Here is a 24557-nt window from a genome sequence, read left to right as displayed (position 1 = left end):
ATTCTACAAATAAATGAATCCTAGAAAGACTAAGAGACTTAGAGATGCTATATGCAACTTGCTGCTTAAGTAGATGGAGTAATATAAATATAATTAGGAGTATAATTTATTTGTTTCCTGGCCTTGTTATGGTAATGGCTATGGTCGTGCCAGGAAACCTCATGTAAACATGACAGGAGCAATTGTGGGCACAGAGTCACACAGCACAGGTCATGCTCTCTGCAGGGTGAGCTGCACACTGGGAGCATAGACAAGGACTCAAAGCACCATCTGTGTTTGGAAGAGAAGGAAAAGCAAATGAAGGATATAGAGAATGAGGGAGAGAGTGATTAAACAAGCCACAAGAACATTACATTCCAAAAGCAAAGAGCTAAACACACACACACACACACAGAGTAATACATCAAGGGAGAAAATATATTGATTTTACAGAACCAGCCCAAGTTTAATATTTATACTTCACAAAAAAAAAAATTGATACACCAAGTGTGACATTTTTAATGATTCTAGTCTTTTCAAACATTTATAAGCTGTAATGCTTCTGTGCAAATATTAGATTTTTTTTGGTCAGAGATTAGATTAACCAGGAACAGATGTAAATAAGATAAAAATACAAAAGGATGAATGAAAAGGAAAATGGTGGTCACTTGTGGAGTAGGTTTCTGTTAAAAAAAAGTCCAATGCCATCACATGACAGACTGCAAAGTTGCAATGAGTTTTGAAGCATGAGACACCAATTTCTTGACATTTCCAGATATTCCAGAGAGAGAGGCGAAGAGAGTATATAATGAGTTTGCTGTCTTTTCTAACGAGTTCAGTGTTCATCCTGAAAAGGAAAGAATCCTACATCAGTGGCTGTAAATTATACAGCATACAGATGATTATAGAGTATACAGGGTGATTTGATTAACCTTTGTGGTCTCAACTAATTTTAAAAATGACCCTGCACTGAAATATACAGCAACATACTGGCAGGTTCAATTCATTGCAACAGAGTTTTTCTGTTGTAATATTTTTTTTCTCTAGGAATTATAAGGATACATTTTTGCCAATCATGAAAATATATATAAAAAAAGCAACCCCTCTGAAATATCACAGTATGTATGTGTATTCTTTATATATTCTCCTTAATGTAGGTATATCAGGTGAAAATTCAAATTCAATCCAAATTGCTTGAAACTACTCTCACTGAATTCAGAATTGAATGCAGAACATACTTTTTACACAATTAAAATGTTTATCCGTTCTTGAGATATTACAAATCAAAGATTGAAAAAACTGCTTAATTCTTAGAAAACTGCTCTAATATTATGTATGAGGATAACATGGTCCAAAATGGGCCTCATTAATGAAAGAGATCAAATGTTTTTTCTTAATCACTTTATTTTTCAAGATATTTATATGGAAATTGGCATAGATTAGATTAGATAGAACTTTATTGATCCCTTTGGTTGTATACTAACTACAAAGTTTGAAAAATTAGTAAAAACAAATGTTGCAAATTAGTATTTAATTAGTATTAATTATGCTAATTAGGTAAAAAATTAATCGGCACACTCTCTTCTTCAAAGTTTCACCAAATGGCTTTATTAAGCTGATCTTAACTCTCATTTACACATCACAAAGAAGGAGAAGTCAGTGTTAATTATAAAATATGCATAAATAAGCACTGAATGTCATTCACATCTACCATTCTCAATCAAAATAAAAAGTAATAAAAGATTACTTCTAATACCCTCTTTGTGCTCTGTAGGCCTTTGTATTTCTAAGTAGGGCCTACTAGTGTTTACATGAAAGAATATAAATGATTATTTTGATTAATATTCACAGCTTTCAAGGCTAACCTCGAAAAACTGTGTGAACCACATCCAATAAACAATTCCAATTAATTGAACTGAAATTGACACTTGCATTTCCGACTTCGGTTTTTTTTAATTCCAGCCACTAAGATCTCAATCTTTTTCATCAAAACTACAGTTACATTCAAAAACAGTTATTTATTTACATGAATCAGTTTGATCTGAAAAAATAAGTAGGTAAAGCTATGAAAACTCACTTCAAAGTCTCCTGTGAAGCATAACATCAAAATTAGCTGATGGGAAAATTTTGCTGAATACTTCATCAGAAACAGTGAGAGTGAGAGAACATCCTTATAAAAGTGATCTGATTAATATTCACAAGTAATCCAGTCAGAAACTGATCAGAAGAGAGAGAGCCTGATCGCTTTCCTGTGACTCAAAAAGCAACGGCAGTTTCCCGACGTCACATGAGCAGAGTTTTTACTCTGTTATATCAAATTCAACCTGTTGTTACTCCCAAAGTACTGAACAGATCTTAAGGACATACATTTCTTTGGAAAGCAGAAATTATAAGCTTTTTAAATGATAGTATTCATGATATAAAATATTCAAGAGTTAAACAGTGACAGATTTGGAAATACAGACGAGCATCTGCATGCAAAATTTTCACAGCACGACCAGCGAGCATCTGATATGCCTAGTTAATGTAGATGAGAGTATAAACAGCATTTTATTTAAAATGTAAAAATGTATTAAAATGAGAAACTGTAGTACCTGCACCTATAAATCTTTATAGCTCAGCCCGGTCATACATGGAAGAATGGCATATTACCATCTTAGCATTACTGTGTTGTGGTAAATGATAAAGACACGAGGAGAAAAACATGAAGGATGAAGAGAAAAACAGAGGAAATAAAGAACATGCTTTAGGCAGTCCCTGATAGACATGTCTTTACAGACCAAAAAGAATCTGCGTTTAAAGTAACACACACGTCTTCTGTGTGACCAGTGCCCTGATCCTGACACTGCAGCTAAATCAGGGCCAGAGAAACATCGTGCCCCTAATCTCTTAGCCTGAATTATAGGTATAAGGTTGGTACAGGAGTAAGACAATCCTTTAATTTTCTTGCAATTGATTTATGCATTCATTACCTTTCTTGCATTTAGACACATAATTGCAAGGTCATTAATCTGAACCTGCTTTGTAAATCTCTTACATTTTCCTTATCTATTGGTCTTATGTCAAGCTAAGAAACCATAACTATTTAGCTGTTACACACACTCATGGGAAAAAGAAAATACACCCTCTTTCAGGCATTACTAATGAAATGCAGAAGATGAGTTAATCATCAAGAAGTGTGACTACTTCTATAAAAGCAGAACTTTTGGCAGTTTGGAGTTTTGGAGTCAGGTGTGTGTCTACATCATGCTGAGAAGAAAAGATACTGTATCACCCATGACCTTAGAGAAGCAATTGTTGCTGCTCATCAATCTGGGCAGGGTTACAAGGCCATCGCCAAACAATTTGAACTTCCCCATTCTGCAATGAGAAGGATTGTTTACAAATGGAGAAGTGTCAAGTCTGACAATCTTTCCAAGGAGTGCATGTCCTAGCAAATTCAATCCATGTTCAGACCACTTAATGTCTCATCTCATCCCATTATCTCTAGCCGCTTTATCCTTCTACAGGGTCGCAGGCAAGCTGGAGCCTATCCCAGCTGACTATGGGCGAAAGGCGGGGCACACCCTGGACAAGTCGCCAGGTCATCACAGGGCTGACACATAGACACAGACAACCATTCACACTCACATTCACACCTACGGCCAATTTAGAGTCACCAGTTAACCTAACCTGCATGTCTTTGGACTGTGGGGGAAACCGGAGCACCCGGAGGAAACCCACGCGGACACGGGGAGAACATGCAAACTCCGCACAGAAAGGCCCTCGCCGGCCCCAGGGCTCGAACCCAGGACCTTCTTGCCATGTGAGGCGACAGCGCTAACCACTACACCACCGTACCGCCCACCACTTAATGTACAGAGATATAATAATAACCTCATCCGTCAATTCGATGAAGACCACTTAATGTCATCCATCATTTGGTTGTGTGGGTTGAGTCCGCTCATGTGTCCTCAGGTGGCTGTACAGTCCTATTCTTGCACGGAACTGCCGGTTACAGTGTGGGCAGGGAAGTTGAGCAGTGTTCAATGGAGGGTTTGCTGCACGTTCCTTCCTAGCATGCCTTTTCTGCTGGGCGACAGTTTTGCGTGACTCCTCATAGGCAACTGCACCTTCTCGGACTGTGTGTTGCCACTGTGGTCGGTCACTAGCAATTTGCTCCCATGAGTCAGTCTGTATGTCAAACGCTTTCAGAGATGCTTTCAAGGAGTCCTTGTATTGCTTTTTCTGGCCACCGCACAATCATGTACCTTCTCGGACTGTGCGTTGCCACTGTGGTCGGTCACTAGCAATTTGCTCCCATGAGTCAGTCTGCATGTCAAACGCTTTCAGAGATGCTTTCAAGGAGTCCTTGTATCGCTTTTTCTGGCCACCGCACAATCGTGTACCTTCTTCAAGCTCACCATAGAATAGCCTCTTGGGCAGTCGATGGTCTGGCATATGGACTAAATGTCCTGACCATCTGAGCTGGGACTGCATTAGAATGGTGTAGATACTTGGCATACCAGCATGGATCAGTACCTCTGTGTCAGGTATTCTGTCTTGCCATTTGATGTTGAGAAGCTTCCTGAGATGGACTGTGTGGAAATGATTGAGTCTCTTGGCATGGCGTCGGTAGACTGTCCATGTTTCACATGCATACAGGAGTGTAGGAAGTACAATGGCTTTGTACACCTTTAGTTTTGTCTCCAGACAAATGCCTCTTCTGTTCCAGACACTGTCATGAAGTCTGCCAAATGTAGCACTCACTTTTGCAATCCTGGCATTAACTTCATCATCAATGTTAGCATTCTGGTTAAGGGTGCTACCAAGGTAGGTGAATCTGCTAACAACATTGAGATTTTTATTGTTTACAGTGATGATGGGCTCCACATAGGGTTTTTCTGGAGCTGGTAGGTAGAGCACTTCTGTTTTCTTTGTGCTGATTGTCAAGCCAAAGTTTCTGCATCCGTTCAAGAACTTGTCAACACTGCACTGCATGTCAGATTTGGAGCTGGCGTTTAGTGCACAGTCGTCTGCAAACAAAAAGTCTCTGACAATATCTGTTTGCACTTTTGTTTTGGCTTGTAGCCTTCTTAAGTTGAATACTTTTCCCTCCATTCTGTATCTGATGCCAATTCCAACATCCCCTTCACTGAAGGCGTCTGTTAGCATCACAGTAAACATGATGCTGAACAATGGTGTGCCCTGCTTCACACCATTTGTGACAGGGACTGGATCAGACAATGCATCATTGCACATGGGCCTGCATGCCATCATGGAATTGTTGTACCAGAGTGATGAACTTCTGGGGGCATCCATATTTTGCCATAATCTTCCAGAGACCTTCCCTGCACACGGAATCAAATGCTTTGGTCAGGTCAACATATGTAGAGAAAAAGTCAGAGTTCTGCTCCTGACATTTGTCTTGCAGCTGTCTGGCAGCAAAGATCATGTCAATACTTCCTCTGTCTTTCCTGAAGCCACATTGGCTCTCTGGAAGTAATTCTTGTTCAAGATGTACCAGTAGGCGATTAAGGAGAATCCTAGCAAGTATTTTACCTGCTACAGCGAGGAGAGATATGCCTCTATAGTTGTCACAGACTTGCCGGTTGCCTTTGCGCTTGTACAGGTGAATGATTGTTGCATCTTTAAAGTCCTGAGGGATTGACTCTTGTTCCCATATGATGGTAAACAGTTGCTGAAGCTTGTCAATCACAGCTGTACCACCTTCCTTGTAGATTTCAGCAGAGATGGAATCTCGGCCTGGTGCTTTCCCACACGAGAGCTGACTTATGGCTTTTTGCGTCTCTGACAAGGTTGGAGGGTCTGCAAGTGCCTCGTTTATGGGCACTTGAGGAAGACGATCTATTGCTTCTTCGTTGATTGATGAGGGGCGATTTAGTACATTGTTAAAGTGTTCTGCCCATTGCTTCAGAATATCTTCCTTGTCTGTGATCAATGTATTTCCATCCCCAGTGAGCAGAGGGGACAGACCTATTGATGAGGGTCTGTAGATTTCTTTCAAGCCGTCATAAAATTTCTTCAGATCATGCTTATCTGCATAGCCCTGGATTTCCTCTGCTTTGTTATTCGGCCATGTGTCGCGCATCTTTCGCAGCATTCCCTGAACTGTATTTCATATAGTGGTATAAGCATCTTTCTTGGATGTATCCTTGGTGTCACTGAGATGTGCTCTGTGCAGTCTATGTTTCTCATGTTGTTAGGACTTGGACTGTTTTGGCCTCTAGAGGCCGCTGTTATTTCCTTTTCGTGTCATATTTATTTTGGCCTCTAGAGGCCGCCACTGTTCCTGTGTTTTGTGTTTTTTTTTGTTAATTGCCTGTTAGTCCTAATTATCTTCACCTGTGTCCTTAATTAGTTTGTGTATTTATACCCCTGAGTTCAGTCCTCTTGTCACGGAGTCTTTGTGCTGTTATGTTTATCTCCAGTTTCCTTTGTACTGTGTTTTGTGGATCTTCTGAGCTTTTACATTTTTGCCTTTTTCTTTTTGAATTATACTCTTTGTTTTTGTTTTTTTTGTTTTGCCTTGGATTGTATATAGTGTACATAGTATAAATAAACCTTTTGTTACTTTTTCTACTTCCGCCTCATGCCTCTGCATTTGAGTCATTCCCCTGGTGGCCTAGTGGGGGTTTGCTGGATCATCACACCAACGAACCAGGTTCGAATCCCAGCAAAACCCTAACAGAAAGACTCCGTCATGACCGACTCAGCAGAGGCTGCTTCAACTGTCTACCCGGCCAACCTTCAGGGAATTATGGCAGCTTTGACACGCTTCGGAGCGACCATGGACGCTCATGGACGTACGCTCACCAGCCAACGTGAGGTCCTTGCTCGCCACGAGGAACTGCTTCAGCAAATTGGGAAAACCCTGGCACAGCTGACATCTCTGCCTGCATCTCCTGCTCCTGATCCAGTTCCTGCTCCTGATCCAGCTCCCACTCCTGCTCCAGTGCCTCCTGCCATGCTGCCTTCTTCACCTCGCGAACCCAGCCTTCCTGCACCACAGAGGTATGACGGCAAGCACAGTGAGTGCCGAGAGTTCCTTACCCAGTGTCAACTCACCTTTGAGCTTCAGCCTACCACCTACACTACGGATCGCCGCAAGATTGCCTTTGTGATCACCTTATTAGCTGGTAAGGCGCGAGCCTGGGCTACTGCTATCTGGCAAAGACAGGGACCTGAGTGCTTTGATTTCCAGCTGTTTTCTGAAGAGATGCTTCGGGTCTTCGATCAGGCAGACATCAGTACCGACGCAGCCCGAAAGCTCATGTCCATCCGGCAAGGAGGAAGCGTCGCAGATTACGCCATCTCGTTCCGAACACTCGCAGCAGTAAGTGGATGGAACGAGACTGCCCTGGTGTCAGCCTTCCACCATGGTCTGTCTGACCCCATCAAGGACGGTCTGGCCTCTATTGGATGCCCAAGTGACCTCGAAACCCTCATCTCACATGCTATTCGTCTGGACAACAGGATGAGAGAACGCCACCAAGCCTTGAGCCCCCCCAGCCTCCCTACCTCTACCTGGAGACCGTCTACCTCCTTCAGTGACTGTCCAGAACCCATGCAAGTGGGTCGTACTCGCCTCTCCGCATCTGAGAGGGAGCGCAGAAGGAGGGACAAGTGCTGCATCTACTGTGGCAAGCCTGGTCACTTCCGAGCATCATGTCCCGAACTCTTGGGAAAAGGACCACCCCGTCCAGCCGAGGGAGGGTTGTGACGGGGCCTACCCTCTCTCCCGGACTCCCTGGCCAAGGAATCTACATCCCGGTCTCCATCTCCTGGGGTGAGTCTGTCCACTCTTGTCAAGCTTTGATAGACTCAGGGGCGGCTGGGAACTTTATGGATATTCACTTCGCCCAAAGCATCAATATACCTACTGCACCTCTTGAAGTCCCTCTGTCTGTGTCTGCCCTCGATGGCCAAGCGTTAGGTGATGGAAGAGTCACTCAAGTTACTTCTCCAGTCTTCCTCCAGTCTCAAGGTCACAAGGAAGAAATATCCCTGCACCTGATTCCTTCACCTGAGTTCCCAGTTATTCTAGGCCTTCCTTGGCTTACTCGCCATAACCCTCGCATAGACTGGGTAACAAGCCAGGTTGTGGAATGGGGCCCTGCATGCCATGCCTCTTGTCTGCTCTCTAGCTCTCCTGTGTCTCCTGCCGAGCCCCCTGATCTCACCGAGTTATCTCAAGTTCCCACAGAGTACTGGGATCTCAAGGAGGTATTCAGCAAGAGCAGGGCCGCCGTTCTTCCTCCGCACCGGGCCTACGACTGTGCCATCGACTTGCTCCCTGGGACTACCCCTCCTCGTGGCAGACTGTTTTCCCTCTCTCAGCCAGAACGCAAGGCCATGGAGGAATACCTCAAAGACGCCCTGGTCTCTGGGTTCATTCGACCCTCCACCTCCCCTGCTGGTGCCGGCTTCTTCTTTGTCGGCAAGAAGGATGGGGGGCTCCGACCATGTATTGACTACAGGGGCCTGAACAAGATCACTGTGCGCAACCGATATCCCCTCCCGCTGATGTCCACTGCTTTCGACCTGCTCCAAGGCGCCACCGTCTTCACCAAGTTGGACCTACGGAACGCATACCACCTCATCCGTATCCGACAGGGAGACGAGTGGAAGACTGCCTTTAACACCCCGTCTGGGCACTACGAATACCAGGTGATGCCCTTCGGACTCACCAACGCACCAGCTGTTTTTCAGGCCCTAATCAACGACGTCTTAAGGGACATGATTAACCTGTACGTTTTTGTCTACCTCGACGACATCCTTATCTTCTCCAAGACCATGCAGGAGCACCGCCACCATGTCCGCCAGGTTCTCCAGAGGCTGCTACAGAACAATCTGTTCGCCAAGGCCCAGAAATGCGAATTTCATGTTCCCGAGGTCTCCTTTCTGGGATTTATTGTACGGACAGGCCAACTCCAAATGGACCCTGCCAAGACCCTGGCCGTCCGGGATTGGCCTACTCCCAAGTCCGTTAAGGAGGTTCAGCGGTTCTTAGGATTCGCTAACTTCTACCGCAAGTTCATCAGGAACTTCAGTTCTGTGGCAGCACCCATGTCAGACCTCACCAAAGGGACAGGTGGATCTTATGTCTGGTCTCCTCAGGCGGAAAAGGCGTTCAGAGACCTCAAGGACCGCTTCTGCACGGCACCCATTCTGGTCCTCCCGGACACCTCCCAACCATTCATCGTGGAGGTGGACGCCTCGGACAGTGGTGTCGGCGCGGTGCTCTCTCAACGTTCAGAAGGAAAGCTGCACCCCTGCGCTTACTTCTCCCACCGCCTGAGTCCTGCGGAGTCCCGGTACGATGTGGGGGATCGAGAACTGCTAGCGGTCAAACTGGCCCTTGAGGAGTGGAGGCACTGGCTGGAGGGAGCGCAACATCCATTCCTGGTTTGGACTGACCACAAGAACCTGGAGTACCTCCAGCAAGCCAAGAGACTGAACCCTCGACAGGCTAGGTGGGCCCTGTTTTTCAGTCGGTTTGACTTCACCCTCTCGTACCGCCCCGGCTCCAAGAACACCAAACCTGACGCACTGTCCAGGCTGTTCTCTGCCACTAACAGGGAGAATGAAGTCGGGCCTATTATCCCTGTGTCCCGGATTGTGGCCCCTGTCCGCTGGGGTATTGAGGAGGCTGTTCGACGAGCCCAACGCCAGGACCCCGGTCCTGGGACGGGGCCACCGGGCCTCTTGTACGTCCCACATCAAGCCCGGGCCAAGGTTCTCCAGTGGGGTCACTCTTCCCCTCTCACCGCCCACCCGGGAGCTCGGAGGACCCTGGACTTCCTGAAAAGACGCTTCTGGTGGCCTAACATGGAGCAGGAAGTAAGGTCATTTGTCCTGTCCTGTGAGGTTTGCACCAGAACCAAGAACCCACGACAGCGTCCCCAGGGTCTCCTGCATCCTCTGACCATTCCCCGGCGTCCCTGGTCCCACGTGGCAGTCGACTTCATCACGGGTCTCCCTGAGTCACAAGGTAACATGGTCATTTTGGTCATTGTTGACAGATTCTCCAAGGCCTGCCGCTTCATACCTCTGTGCAAACTCCCCTCTGCTCTTGAAGCAGCGAAACTTATATTTAATCATGTCTTCCGAGTCTTTGGTCTTCCACAGGACATCGTCTCAGACCGAGGGCCCCAGTTCTCCTCCCGAGTGTGGCACGGGTTCTGCAAGGTCATCGGAGCCACTGCCAGCCTCTCCTCTGGGTTTCACCCACAGTCCAATGGTCAGACGGAGAGGCTCAACCAGGACCTGGAAACCACCCTGCGAGGCCTGGCTATGGATAACCCGACATCGTGGAGCACCTGGCTGCCATGGGCAGAGTACGCCCACAACACCCTGCAGTCATCGGCCGCCAAGCTGTCGCCATTCCAGTGCCAATTCGGGTTCCACCCACCTCTGTTCCCGGACCAGGAGGAGGACGTGGGGGTGCCCTCGGTCAACCAATATGTGAGACGGTGTCGCAAGACCTGGAGCAAGGTCAGGAAGACCCTCATACAGACCTCCAGAACCAACCAGACTCAGGCCAACCGCCATAGAAGACCTGCACACACTTTCCGCCCTGGGCAGCGGGTTTGGCTGTCCACTAAGGACCTTCCGCTGCGGGTGGAGAACTGCAAGCTTGCTCCTCGCTACATTGGCCCCTTCAAGGTGGTGCGCAGGGTGAACCCTGTCTCCTACCGGCTCCAGTTGCCCCGGACTCTGAGGATCAACCCCACTTTCCATGTTTCCCTGTTGCGGCCTGTACTGACGTCTACGTATGCCCCTGCCCCTAGGAACCCCCCACCCCCCCGCATCTTCCAGGGGCAGACTGTGTTCACTGTGCATCGCCTGCTTGACTCCCGCCGGGTCCGCGGCGGGTTGCAATATCTGGTGGACTGGGAGGGCTATGGTCCTGAGGAGCGCTGCTGGGTTCCTGCTCGGGATGTCCTGGATAAAGAACTGTGTCGGGACTTCCATTCGGCCCATCCGGATCGCCCTGGGAACGTCAGGAGACGCTCCTAGAGGGGGGGGTCCTGTTAGGACTTGGACTGTTTTGGCCTCTAGAGGCCGCTGTTATTTCCTTTTCGTGTCATATTTATTTTGGCCTCTAGAGGCCGCCACTGTTCCTGTGTTTTGTGTTTTTTTTTGTTAATTGCCTGTTAGTCCTAATTATCTTCACCTGTGTCCTTAATTAGTTTGTGTATTTATACCCCTGAGTTCAGTCCTCTTGTCACGGAGTCTTTGTGCTGTTATGTTTATCTCCAGTTTCCTTTGTACTGTGTTTTGTGGATCTTCTGAGCTTTTACATTTTTGCCTTTTTCTTTTTGAATTATACTCTTTGTTTTTGTTTTTTTTGTTTTGCCTTGGATTGTATATAGTGTACATAGTATAAATAAACCTTTTGTTACTTTTTCTACTTCCGCCTCACGCCTCTGCATTTGAGTCATTCCCCTGGTGGCCTAGTGGGGGTTTGCTGGATCATCACACCAACGAACCAGGTTCGAATCCCAGCAAAACCCTAACACATGTAACAGTTGTTGGATCTCATCACAGTTGTCATCAAACCAATCCTTGTGGTTTCTGCATGTTGATCCCAAGGTTTCCAGAGCAGCCCTATGTATGACATCTCTAAGGTTTTCCCAGCTGGTTTCTATGTTTTGGTCATCCGGTGAGACAGACTCTAGGTTCTCTCTCAGCACATCCACAAATAGTTGATTTGTTTCAACATTCTTCAGTTTATTGGTATTCAGTCGTCTTGGGGGTTTTGTCTCTTGCGGGCGCCTCTTAGGTTGGATATGGATGTTCAGCTTAGTGATTATGAGGCGATGATCAGTCCAACATTCAGCACCACACATAGACTTGGTAATCCGGACATCTTGTCTATCTCTCTTTCTGACAATGATATAATCGATCAAGTGCCAGTGCTTAGATCTTGGATGCATCCACGATGTTCTATTTCTGGTTGGAAGTTGGAAGATGGTGTTGGTTATAGTTAACTCATGTTCAGCACAAGTCTGGAGAAGTAAGAGACCATTGCTGTTACACTGACCTATTCCATGCTTGCCGATGACACCCTCCCAGGAAGTACTGTCGGTGCCTACTCTAGCATTGAAATCACCAAGCATGATAAGCTTATCAGCTTTTGGAACAGCAGTGATTATGGAGTAGAGATCATCATAAAACTCGTCTTTCACCGCATCTGGGTTAGTCATGGTTGGGGCATAGGCACTGACAATGGTGAGGTGCATTACTTCCTGAAGCCACATTGGCTCTCTGGAAGTAATCCTTGTTCAAGATGTACCAGTAGGTGATTAAGGAGAATCCTAGCAAGTATTTTACCTGCTACAGCGAGGAGAGATATGCCTCTATAGTTGTCACAGACTTGCCGGTTGCCTTTGCGCTTGTACAGGTGAATGATTGTTGCATCTTTAAAGTCCTGAGGGATTGACTCTTGTTCCCATATGATGGTAAACAGTTGCTGAGCAGGGAAGGTCTCTGGAAGATTATGGCAAAATATGGATGCCCCCAGAAGTTCATCACTCTGGTACAGCTGTACCACCTTCCTTGTAGATTTCAGCAGAGATGAAATCTCGACCTGGTGCTTTCCCACACGAGAGTTGACTTATGGCTTTTTGCGTCTCTGACAAGGTTGGAGGGTCTGCAAGTGCCTCGTTTATGGGCACTTGAGGAAGACGATCTATTGCTTCTTCGTTGATTGATGAGGGGCGATTTAGTACATTGTTAAAGTATTCTGCCCATCGCTTCAGAATATCTTCCTTGTCTGTGATCAATGTATTTCCATCCCCAGTGAGCAGAGGGGACAGACCTATTGATGAGGGTCTGTAGATTTCTTTCAAGCCATCATAAAATTTCTTCAGATCATGCTTATCTGCATAGCCCTGGATTTCCTCTGCTTTGTTATTCAGCCACATGTCGCACATCTTTCGCAGCTTTCCCTGAACTGTATTTCATATAGTGGTATAAGCATCTTTCTTGGATGTATCCTTGGTGTCACTGAGATGTGCTCTGTGTAGTCTATGTTTCTCATGTAACAGTTGTTGGATCTCATCACAGTTGTCATCAAACCAATCCTTGTGGTTTCTGCATGTTGATCCCAAGGTTTCCAGAGCAGCCCTATGTATGACATCTCTAAGGTTTTCCCAGCTGGTTTCTATGTTTTGGTCATCCGGTGAGACAGACTCTAGGTTCTCTCTCAGCACATCCACAAATAGTTGATTTGTTTCAACATTCTTCAGTTTATTGGTATTCAGTCGTCTTGGGGGTTTTGTCCCTTGCGGGCACCTCTTAGGTTGGATATGGATGTTCAGCTTAGTGATTATGAGGCGATGATCAGTCCAACATTCAGCACCACACATAGACTTGGTAATCCGGACATCTTGTCTATCTCTCTTTCTGACAATGATATAATCGATCAAGTGCCAGTGCTTAGATCTTGGATGCATCCACGATGTTCTATTTCTGGTTGGAAGTTGGAAGATGGTGTTGGTTATAGTTAACTCATGTTCAGCACAAGTCTGGAGAAGTAAGAGACTGTTGCTGTTACACTGACCTATTTCATGCTTGCCGATGACACCCTCCCAGGAAGTACTGTCAGTGCCTACTCTAGTGTTGAAATCACCAAGCATGATAAGCTTATCAGCTTTTGGAACAGCAGTGATTATGGAGTGGAGATTATCGTAAAACTCGTCTTTCACCGCATCTGGGTTAGTCATGGTTGGGGCATAGGCACTGACAATGGTGAGGTGCTTCTTTCCAGATAGCAGGGGGAGTTTCATTGTCATTAGCCTATCATTTACACCTTTTGGGAGCCCTACTAGCTTTCCTACCAATGAAGATTTCACAGCAAAGCCAACTCCTGCCTCATGACGCTCTTCACTCCCTCTTCCGCTCCAGAAGAAGGTGTAGCCACAGCCCATTTCACAAAGCTCTCCTTCTCCTGCTAGCCGGGTCTCACTGAGAGCTGCTATGTCAATGCCATAACGAGCAAGTTCATTTCCCATGAGGGCTGTTCTTCTTTGGGGTCTGTCTGAGTTCTCTTTATCCTGTAGGGTACGTACATTCCATGCACCAAGAATGAGCGGAACAATCCTTGTTTTCTTCTTCGTTGTGTTACAACCGCTAGGATAGGGTTCCCTCCAGCCGCGGTCTGCTGGTTGGGGAAGTATGGAGCAGGCAAATTTTAGGGCACCTTTTCTAGCCCCTTCCCCATTCCTTGGGGGTGAGCAGTGCTATCCTGAAAAGGACTGCTTGGACACCCAGACGACTGCCGAATTCCATGTCTGCTCCAGTTCTGTGGAAAGCGACCATATAGCCTGGGCTGCCCGTGTGCAGGTCTGCTTCTACGGCTTCCAGTGCACCCACACCTGCCACTTCGCGCTCGCCCATCGCCACGGGTACTTGAGTAAACGTCAAAACAGTTGGAGGACAAAGCCACTTGTGCAAGAGGAACTTGGTTTATAGTGTGGAGGAGTTGCACACATCGTCGACCACACTCTCTTGTCCGAAAACCATCTTGTTCCAGTAGCAAGACAATGTCAAGACGGCTGGAGACGGAGTCGGATGCAGTGGATGACCATGATTCCCTTGTGTGTCTCATCACGCCCTAATCAGTGGGGTGTCAGGGAGGAACAGAGCCTCTGCATGGGGGGACTGCCATGCCCTGTAGGGTAGCAACATCAGCCCTTAGGGTAGCTCATCCTACTTTGGCTCCCACCTGGTACTCAGCTCTCACCTGTGGCTCCTAGTAGCTGTAGCATGTGCAGCAGCCACACTCCGGGCAACCACTTTGGCAGGTGGGCTAAACCAGGTGAGGGTAGCCGGGTTGGTCACAAACCTCCCGGTGAATCAGGGATATGTCTGTCCCAGCATGTGAAGTCTGGATCTCGGCAGAATGTGCGGACGAAGTCATAAGCAGACTCAACGGACAGGAAGGCGAGATTCAGCAATGCACTGTGGATAGAGATATAAAGAAAAACCCAAGCACTACATCATGGGACCTACAGGCGTCTGGAAGCACATTAAATGGTTATGTTCATGAAAACACAATCAGAAAAATACTGAACAAGTAAAAATTTCATGGAAAGGCGACTAGGAAAAAGCCCCTTCTCTCCAAGATGAATATGGCAGCACAACTTAGTTTTGCAAAATTACATCTGAACAAAACACACAAGTTCTGGAACAATATTCTTTGTATTGGTGAGACCAAGGTGGAGATGTTTGTTCATCATGCACATTGTCATGTTTGGTGAAAACTAAACACAGCAGATCACTACAAACACCCCATTCAAACTTTCAAGCCTCATAGTGGAGGGGTGATGATTTGGGATTGTTTTGCAGCCACAGGACCTGGGAAACTTGCAGTCATTGAGACAAAAAATGAACTGCACTTTATGCCAGAATATTTCTGAGACAAAAGTGAAGCCATCTGTTCACCAGCTTAAACTATGCTGAAATGGGGTCATGTAACAGACCATTGAGCCCAAGCAGACCTGCAAATTGATATCTGAATGGCTAAAGAAGAAAGAATCAAGGTGTTGGAATGGCCAAGTCAAAGTTCATACCTCAACTCCATTGAGGTGCTGTGGCAGGAGCTTAAGAGAGTTGTGCATGAACTAATGCCCTCAAACATGAATGAACTCAAGCAATGTTGTAAAGATAAGCAGTCCAAAATTTCTCCAAGATGATGTGAGAGACTGATAAACTCCTACAGGTATACTTAATACATTATACACTCTCTCCATTAAGTTTTATATACAATATGTACATGAAAAAAGGAAAAATGGGATTAATTGGATAATTACAGCTTGCATAGCAATCACAGTGCTAATATGATTAAAATTATGTAATTGACCATCAACAAAATGTATACAACATAAGTATTGTGGATTTAAGATTTAAAATATGATGTAGTGACTTTTAATACTTAAAACTGAAAGTTTAGGATTATGCCCAACACCAGTACAGGTCATATCCAATCCATATCCATCCATCCATTATCTGTAGCCGCTTATCCTGTTCTACAGGGTCGCAGGCAAGCTGGAGCCGATCCCAGCTGACTATGGGCGAGAGGCGGGGTACACCCTGGACAAGTCACCAGGCTATCACAGGGCTGACACAGACAAACAACCACTCACATTCACACCTATGGTCAATTTAGAGCCACCAATTAACCTAGCCTGCATGTCTTTGGACTGTGGGGGAAACAGGAGCACCTGGAGAAAACCCACGCAGACATGGGGAGAACATGCAAACTCCACACAGAAAGGCCCCCACCGGCCGCTGGGCTCGAACCCAGAACCTTCTTGCTGTGAGGCGATAGTACTAACCACTATGCCGCCCCAATCCATATCCAAATTTTACAACCCCGATTCCAAAAAAGTTGGGACAAAGTACAAATTGTAAATAAAAATGGAATGCAATAATTTACAAATCTCAAAAACTGATATTGTATTCACAATAGAACATAGACAACATATCAAATGTCGAAAGTGAGACATTTTGAAATGTCATGCTAAATATTGGCTCATTTGAAATTTCATGACAGCAACACATCTCAAAAAAGTTGGGACAGGGGCAATAAGAGGCTGGAAAAGTTAAAGGTACAAAAAAGGAACAGCTGGAGGACCAAATTGCAACTCATTAGGTCAATTGGCAATAGGTCATTAACATGACTGGGTATAAAAAGAGCATCTTGGAGTGGCAGCGGCTCTCAGAAGTAAAGATGGGAAGAGGATCACCAATCCCCCTAATTCTGCGCCGACAAATAGTGGAGCAATATCAGAAAGGAGTTCGACAGTGTAAAATTGCAAAGAGTTTGAACATATCATCATCTACAGTGCATAATATCATCAAAAGATTCAGAGAATCTGGAAGAATCTCTGTGCGTAAGGGTCAAGGCCGGAAAACCATACCGGGTGCCCGTGATCTTCGGGCCCTTAGACGGCACTGCATCACATACAGGCATGTTTTTGTATTGGAAATCACAAAATGGGCTCAGGAATATTTCCAGAGAACATTATCTGTGAACACAATGCACCGTGCCATCCGCCGTTGCCAGCTAAAACTCTATAGTTCAAAGAAGAAGCCGTATCTAAACATGATCCAGAAGCGCAGACGTTTTCTCTGGGCCAAGGCTCATTTAAAATGAACTGTGGCAAAGTGGAAAACTGTTCTGTGGTCAGATTAATCAAAATTTGAAGTTCTTTATGGAAATCAGGGACGCCGTGTCATTCGGACTAAAGAGGAGAAGGACGACCCAAGTTGCTATCAGCGCTCAGTTCAGAAGCCTGCATCTCTGATGGTATGGGGTTGCATTAGTGCGTGTGGCATGGGCAGCTTACACATCTGGAAAGACACCATCAATGCTGAAAGGTATATCCAGGTTCTAGAGCAACATATGCTCCCATCCAGACGACGTCTCTTTCAGGGAAGACCTTGCATTTTCCAACATGACAATGCCAAACCACATAGTGCATCAATTACAGCATCATGGCTGCGTAGAAGAAGGGTCCGGATACTGAACTGGCCAGCCTGCAGTCCAGATCTTTCACCCATAGAAAACATTTGGCGCATCATAAAACGGAAGATACGACAAAAAAGACCTAAGACAGTTGAGCAACTAGAATCCTACATTAGACAAGAATGGGTTAACATTCCTATCCCTAAACTTGAGCAACTTGTCTCCTCAGTCCCCAGACGTTTACAGACTGTTGTAAAGAGAAAAGGGGATGTCTCACAGTGGGAAACATGGCCTTGTCCCAACTTTTTTGAGAGGTGTTGTTGTCATGAAATTTAAAAATCACCTAATTTTTCTCTTTAAATGATATATTTTCTCAGTTTAAACATTTGATATGTCATCTATGTTCTATTCTGAATAAAATATGGAATTTTGAAACTTCCACATCATTGCATTCCATTTTTATTTACAATTTGTACTTTGTCCCAACTTTTTTGGAATCGGGGTTATATATTCAGATATATATAAAAATAATGGATACTTTTGTGTAACTATAACTCACTTGAAGAGAGCCAAGCAAATTGGTATGGAATATGACTAACAGCAGAGTTAAAAAAAGGACTTGCAAGAGATGCATTTTCAATTTTCTGTCCAAGAGAGATGATAGAGAAACTGCAGACAATGTTACTACTGATGAAGTGCTTTGTTTACTTCCTCGCCTGATTTGGTCTGGACAAGATATTAAACAAATTTAAGCTGTGCCAGATCAAGGCTGGCACTGTCTCAGAGTTAGATTTGGACCAATTTGCTTTGTAGTGTTTCTGTATTAACATGGCTTTGTTTTCTGTGTCTCTTAGTCTGAACCCCTGTAGCTATGATAAGAGCTGTGTGTTGAACAATGTGGACCACCTTCCACTGGCAGCACTCCCCCTTCTTGCTATTGCATCACCGCGATACCAGGACTCTGTGGCAAGCATCATCTCTCGAGCCAATGAGGTCTACCACAGCTTCTTACAGTCTCCCGATGGACAAGGCTTCACTGGTCAGGTTGGTCTGTTGTTACCTAATAGCTTTGGGTAAGAAAGCATAGCAGTTGAAATGCTTTAGAATAAGTCTTCAATCGCTAATCTGAGAATAGGTTTCCCTTTTTTTTGTAGTAACTTAGTTTCAGTTTGGGGATTAAGAGACTGGTTATGGAACAGCACTAATATTGAATTTCACAGATCTTTCAGCATAATTTACAGATTGAAAAGTCACGCATAATGGTTTGAAGAAAAAAATGTTATGGGGATTTTTTTTTTAAACACTGATCATGATAGGAACAATCTATAACTCTTTCTACATTTTGTCTGTTTAGTTTGTTATCCATACTACCACTGAAGTGACACATTCATTACATAACATTACATATGTTTAACATTTCTAATGTTAATGTTTTACATTTCTAATGTTAATAATGCTAAAAGGGTGTTAAATCTGTGAAACCCGTTTTGTTTGGATGCTTTCTGGTAACAATTTAATGTTCCCTTAACAAGCATCATTTACTGCATTAATGAAAATACAACGTTGGACTTCTGTAATAATAAGCCATAAATAATGTTAACAAACTAAAAATTTTAATACATACTATATACTAATTACAAATAAGTTTGCTTAATTGTAAATAAAACACACCTGCACTGTTTATTGAAACCATGGAAATTAAATCCATATACAGTAAATGAGCAGAAAATTGGTCATTATGGAGTTTTATTTGTAAGTGGTAAGAAGTTGCCATTGACTTAACATCGACTTAGTTGAAGGTTAATTCAGCAATTGATTACATGACTTATTTTGGTTTATTATGAAAAAAATCATACAAGTGTTTGTTGTATATGATACATATGATAAACTCATTAATGCTGAGATTTATGGTTTTGAGGTTTGATCATTTAACGTTTTAAATAATGTCAAAGCATTATCCTGATTTTACTTATGAACTCTATATGTACTGTACCTCTCATGCAGGTACCTCACTTTGTTAGGTATGTTTTAGGGGCTTTGGAAGACTGGTTCCATTGTCTAAATATACATCAAGACCTAAGCTGTCAAGTTGACTGACTGTTTCTCTAAAACTGTGCATTTTCAGTCAAAACAATGGGTGGATTTTCCCTTGAAAGAGCAATTTCTGCCAGAACAGTAGTGGGTATCATACCCTGGGCATGAGTCATTCCTGATGAGTCATTCCAAACAACAGTAGATATGTCTCTACTCTTCCTGCTTCCTAATCTGGCATAATAAATCCAATAATACACTCATCAGTTTGTGAGTCAGCTTGTGTTTGGACCAGGACATTGAGATGCAGCGTGAGTAACGTAACCCCTGATCTTTGAAAAACTGTGCATCTATGATAAGGGTTAGAGTTATCGACTTATTTGGACAGGGAAAGACAGTCTCTTACATTTGGCTTTGAACTTTATTTCTGTTTAAATAAGCTAAATCAAGGGTTGTGAGTGAGTTTTTAATTTATTTTTAATCTCCAAGTGAAGGTAGAGTTCACCAGACTAACAAATGCCTGCATTTCATCACTGCTCTTGTAAACATTACTGTCCTTTCGGTTTAAGTAGATATGTGAGCATATCCATCATCACTTATAGCAAATAATTAAGAATCCCCAACAATTGTTTTGTTTCTGTAATTAAGAACGTTATTGAAGTTACTGAGAGTCTTAATGAACGGTAGCCACTGAAACTTCCTACTGTGGAGTCCTGGTTGAAACGGTATGCTTTCAGTAGTTTCTGACTTGTGTATACTGTTTTCCAGGTGTGTCTGTTGGGTGACTGTGTGGGTGGAGTGCTGTGTTTTGATGCCCTCTGTTTCAGCAACAGCCCACAACATGACAGTCCTAGTCACAGAGAGGAACCAAACAGTATGGAGAGCCTAAAGGTTAGTATTTTAACGCTAAAAATCACCAGACTCACTTTCCTTTCATCTAGCTATTGATTCAGTCTGTTTTTTTTTTTTATTTAGTTTGAATATCGCTTCCATTTCAGTCAACTTTAGTGCCTTAAAAACTCTTAAAAGCATTTTGGTACCGTTGGCACCATCTCCTAATATTTCAGGGTCTGTTTGTCACTGTGCTCTAGTGCGCTCTGATACCTCATGCTATATACAGTACATATATCAGGAATATTTCACATTTTTGTAATAGTGACTCTTTTAACCTTTCTGTGTCCTACATGTCCATATCATACAGGATAACCCTGGATTTCTGGGAGCAGACAACTGCAGCCTGAACTCCAGCAAGCACCTAAGCAAGAGCAACATTGACATTTCTTGTACCACTGACTCCTCCGACAGCCAGCATCCATTACATAGCAGGTATTTTTTGCATATGGAACACACACACACTGGCTTTTTAGTGCAGTACTGCGTACCAGTAGTCAGCAGCCTGACACTACAGGAATAAGGTAAAGCAGTCCAAATTAGCCTCCTGGTTAAGGCACATCTTATCTGGGTACAGCACCAAAGTATCAACTATATGTGGGAAACACTGCAACAGGAACAGAATAAAAAATGAACTGAGAGGCAAAGTCATTTGGAATGTCTGAGGTAGTGTTGTAGTCAAGACCACCTTAACCAAGACCAAGTCATGACCAAGACCAAAGAGTATCGAGACCAAGACAAGACCAAAACTTTCAGGGGTTGAGGTTAAGTCAAGATCAAGACCAAGGTAGGGTGAGACGGCATCAAGACCAGGACCAGATCAGAGTGTGTGAAGGGGGGCAGGGAGGGGTGACAGCCGTTAACAGGAAGAAAAATTTCAAATTAGCAATGAGTCATGTTATTGGTCGCATTTGAAGCAGGAAATTTGATATCAAAATCACAGTAATGCTGTTAACAAATAAATCAGACAATGCATAAGGAATTTAGTGACATCCCTGCAGTTGTGGTCTTGGCCAGTCAGTCATACATTATCCGTAACCACTTATCCTATGCAGGGTTGCAGGCAAGCTGGAACCTATCCCAGCTGACTATGGGCGAGAGGTGGGGTACACCCTGGACAAGTCACCATATCATTGCAGGGCTGATACATAGAGACAAACAACCATTCACACCTATGGTCAATTTAGAGCCTCCAATTAGCCTAACCTGCATGTCTTTGGACTGTGGGGGAAACCACCCCAGAGGAAACCCACGCAGATGCAGGGAGAACATGCAAACCCCATACAGAAAGGCCCCCATCGGCCACTGGGCTTGAACCCAGAACCTTCTTGCTGTGAGGCGACAGTACTAACCACTACACCACCATGCCACCCCGGTCTTGACCGGTCTTGAAATAAAATCCTGAGTCCTCTAAGACCGAGACAAGACCACGTAAAAATGTGCTTGATTTCAAGACAAGACGAGGCCAAGACCTTCCAAAAGTAGTCTTGAGACTGATCTGAAGAACAAGACCATTCTCAAGTACCACAACACTAGTCTGAGGTGCTCTCTTTCCTTCATCCACAAGACATTTGTGTGTGTAAGACTTCAAAGAACCCACTAAAAATGCTCGTGTGGTTAAAGAGCTGTGTAAAGGGGTAATTAGCATTCATTAATGCCTTAGAGATGCTGTGTATTGCTTAAAGACAACCTTTATTGTCATATATTCATGGAGAGTACAGTGAGATTCTTTCCTTCACTTATCCTAGTCTAAGAAGCTGGAATCGGTTTCCAAAGCAATAATACCAAAACAAGGGGAAAAAAAGCCTATATATTTCAAATGGGAATATATTGTGCAAATGTCATTTCTCATCTTATTACTCCAAACATTATGTCAGATACCGGTATAACGATGTATGGCAGTTATAAATTCCTGTTGTAGATGACTAAATGAAATGTGGTCACCGATGTTTACAAAAGCAGAAGTTATGCGGAATTTGTGAAGAAGTCGATTTCCAAAGTAATGCATAAAATATTAACCTTATTATGACAATATGAATGAGTGTTTCACAGCATGTAAAAGATCTCTTTTGTAAACATCAGAAACAGCCCAACTACAGGCACTGAATGGGGCCCTGCATCAGAGACTGGAAGAAGAGAAAGATAAGATAATGAGTGTAGATGATAATTTTCTACAGTTTCTTTTCAGTTACTGAGATACACCTGTGTCTGTTTATCTCTGTATGGATTCTTTACTTGTTGTCAGACACTTAAAATAACATTATGAGCCTGTCAGTGGTGAAAACCAGCTGTTTACTTTAATATGGATGTTTACCTGATAGGATTACACTGTATAGCCATTTTACAGTTGCCGGTTATAGCTTTCTAAGTCAATACTGGACATATTTCAATTGTTGTTGTCCCTAGTAATTATTTAGACCTAAAGTGATGGGAAAATAGAGCCCAGGTCAAAAAATCCTGGAGTTTTCCTTTAACTAGTATATTCATTATATAATGTCTCATTATATCTTTCTTCTTAAGGAAGATGACCACCTCAGAGTAAATCAAGCAGGCTTTAGGTCAGAGAGGTCATGTATTGACCAAAGCTTTGCACTGTGACCGATAATTGAAAAGAGTCTTGAAATGCAACTTCCAGTGAACATAAACTGTCAATTTTAAAGCTGCTTTCAACAGTAGTCATAGAGATGCACTATGGAAAATAATGAAAGCATAGGGTCTACCAGAGATTATAAGAATAATAAAGAAAACGTACAGTGGTGCTTGAAAGTTTGTGAGTCCTTTAGAATTTTCTATATTTCTGCATAAATGACCTCAAACTTCATCAGATTTTTCACACAAGTCCTAAAAGTAGAGAAAGAGAACCCAGTTAAACAAATGAGACAAAAATATTATACTTTCTCATTTATTTATTGAGGAAAATGATTCAATATTACATATATGTGAGTGGCAAAAGTATATGAACCTCTAGGATTAGCAGTTAATTTGAAGGTGAAATTAGAGTCAGGTGTTTTCAATCAGTGGGATGACAATCAGGTGTGAGTGGGCACCCTGTTTTATTTAAAGAACAGGGATCTATCAAAGTCTGATCTTCACAACACATGTTTGTGGAAGTGTATCATGGCACGAACAAAGGAGGTTTCTGAGGACCTCAGAAAAAGCATTGTTGATGCTCATCAGGCTGGAAAAGGTTACAAAACCATCTCTAAAGAGTTTGGACTCCACCAATCCACAGTCAGACAGATTGTGTACAAATGGAGGAAATTCAAGACCATTGTTACCCTCCCCAGGAGTGGTCGACCAACAAAGATCACTCCAAAAGCAAGGCGTGTAATAGTCGGCAACGTCACAAAGGACCCCAGGGTAACTTCTAAACAACTGAAGGCCTCTCTCACATTGGCTAATGTTAATGTTCATGAGTCCACCATCGGGAGAACATTGATCAACAATGGTGTGTATGGAAGGGTTGCAAGGAGAAAGCCACTGCTCTCCAAAAAGAACATTGCTGCTCGTCTGCAGTTTGCTAAAGATCACATGGACAAGCCAGAAGACTATCGGAAAAATGTTTTATGGATGGATGAGACCAAAATAGAACTTTTTGGTTGAAATGAGAAGCGTTATGTTTGGAGAAAGGAAAACTCTGCATTCCAGCATAAGAACCTTATCCCATCTGTGAAACATGGTGGTGGTAGTATCATGGTTTGGGCCTGTTTTGCTGCATCTGGGCCAGGACGGCTTGTCATCATTGATGGAACAATTAATTCTGAATTATACCAGCGAATTCTAAAGGAAAATGTCAGGACATCTGTCCATGAACTGAATCTCAAGAGAAGGTGGGTCATGCAGCAAGACAATGACCCTAAGCACACAAGTCGTTCTACCAAAGAATGGTTAAAGAAGAATAAAGTTAATGTTTTGGAATGGCCAAGTCAAAGTCCTGACCTTAATCCAATCGAAATGTTGTGGAAGGACCTGAAGCGAGCAGTTCATGTGAGGAAACCCACCAACATCCCAGAGTTGAAGCTGTTCTGTATGGAGGAATGGGTTAAAATTCCTCCAAGCCGGTGTGCAGGACTGATCAACAGTTACTGGAAACATTTAGTTGCAGTTATTGCTGCACAAGGGGGTCACACCAGATACTGAAAGCAAAGGTTCGCATACTTTTGCCACTCACAGATAT

General features: G+C 43.8%; 1 protein-coding gene across 8 annotated transcripts in view; it reads left to right on the top strand.

Annotated features, from left to right (window-relative positions):
* Nucleotides 1-24557, top strand: part of LOC132901549 (membrane-associated phosphatidylinositol transfer protein 3-like) — a 111718-nt gene that overhangs the window by 42737 nt on the left and 44424 nt on the right. For all 8 annotated transcript variants that reach the window (XM_060944010.1, XM_060944014.1, XM_060944007.1 and 5 more), the window contains 3 exons: nucleotides 18313-18502; nucleotides 20258-20380; nucleotides 20691-20815. In XM_060944010.1, the coding sequence (XP_060799993.1) occupies nucleotides 18313-18502; nucleotides 20258-20380; nucleotides 20691-20815 (438 nt within the window). The remainder of the gene's footprint in view (nucleotides 1-18312; nucleotides 18503-20257; nucleotides 20381-20690; nucleotides 20816-24557) is intronic.

The sequence above is a fragment of the Neoarius graeffei genome, chromosome 17 (genome assembly GCF_027579695.1).
Source record: "Neoarius graeffei isolate fNeoGra1 chromosome 17, fNeoGra1.pri, whole genome shotgun sequence".
NCBI classification, from domain to species: Eukaryota; Metazoa; Chordata; class Actinopteri; order Siluriformes; family Ariidae; genus Neoarius; species Neoarius graeffei.
This window is presented reverse-complemented; position numbering and strand designations above follow the sequence as displayed.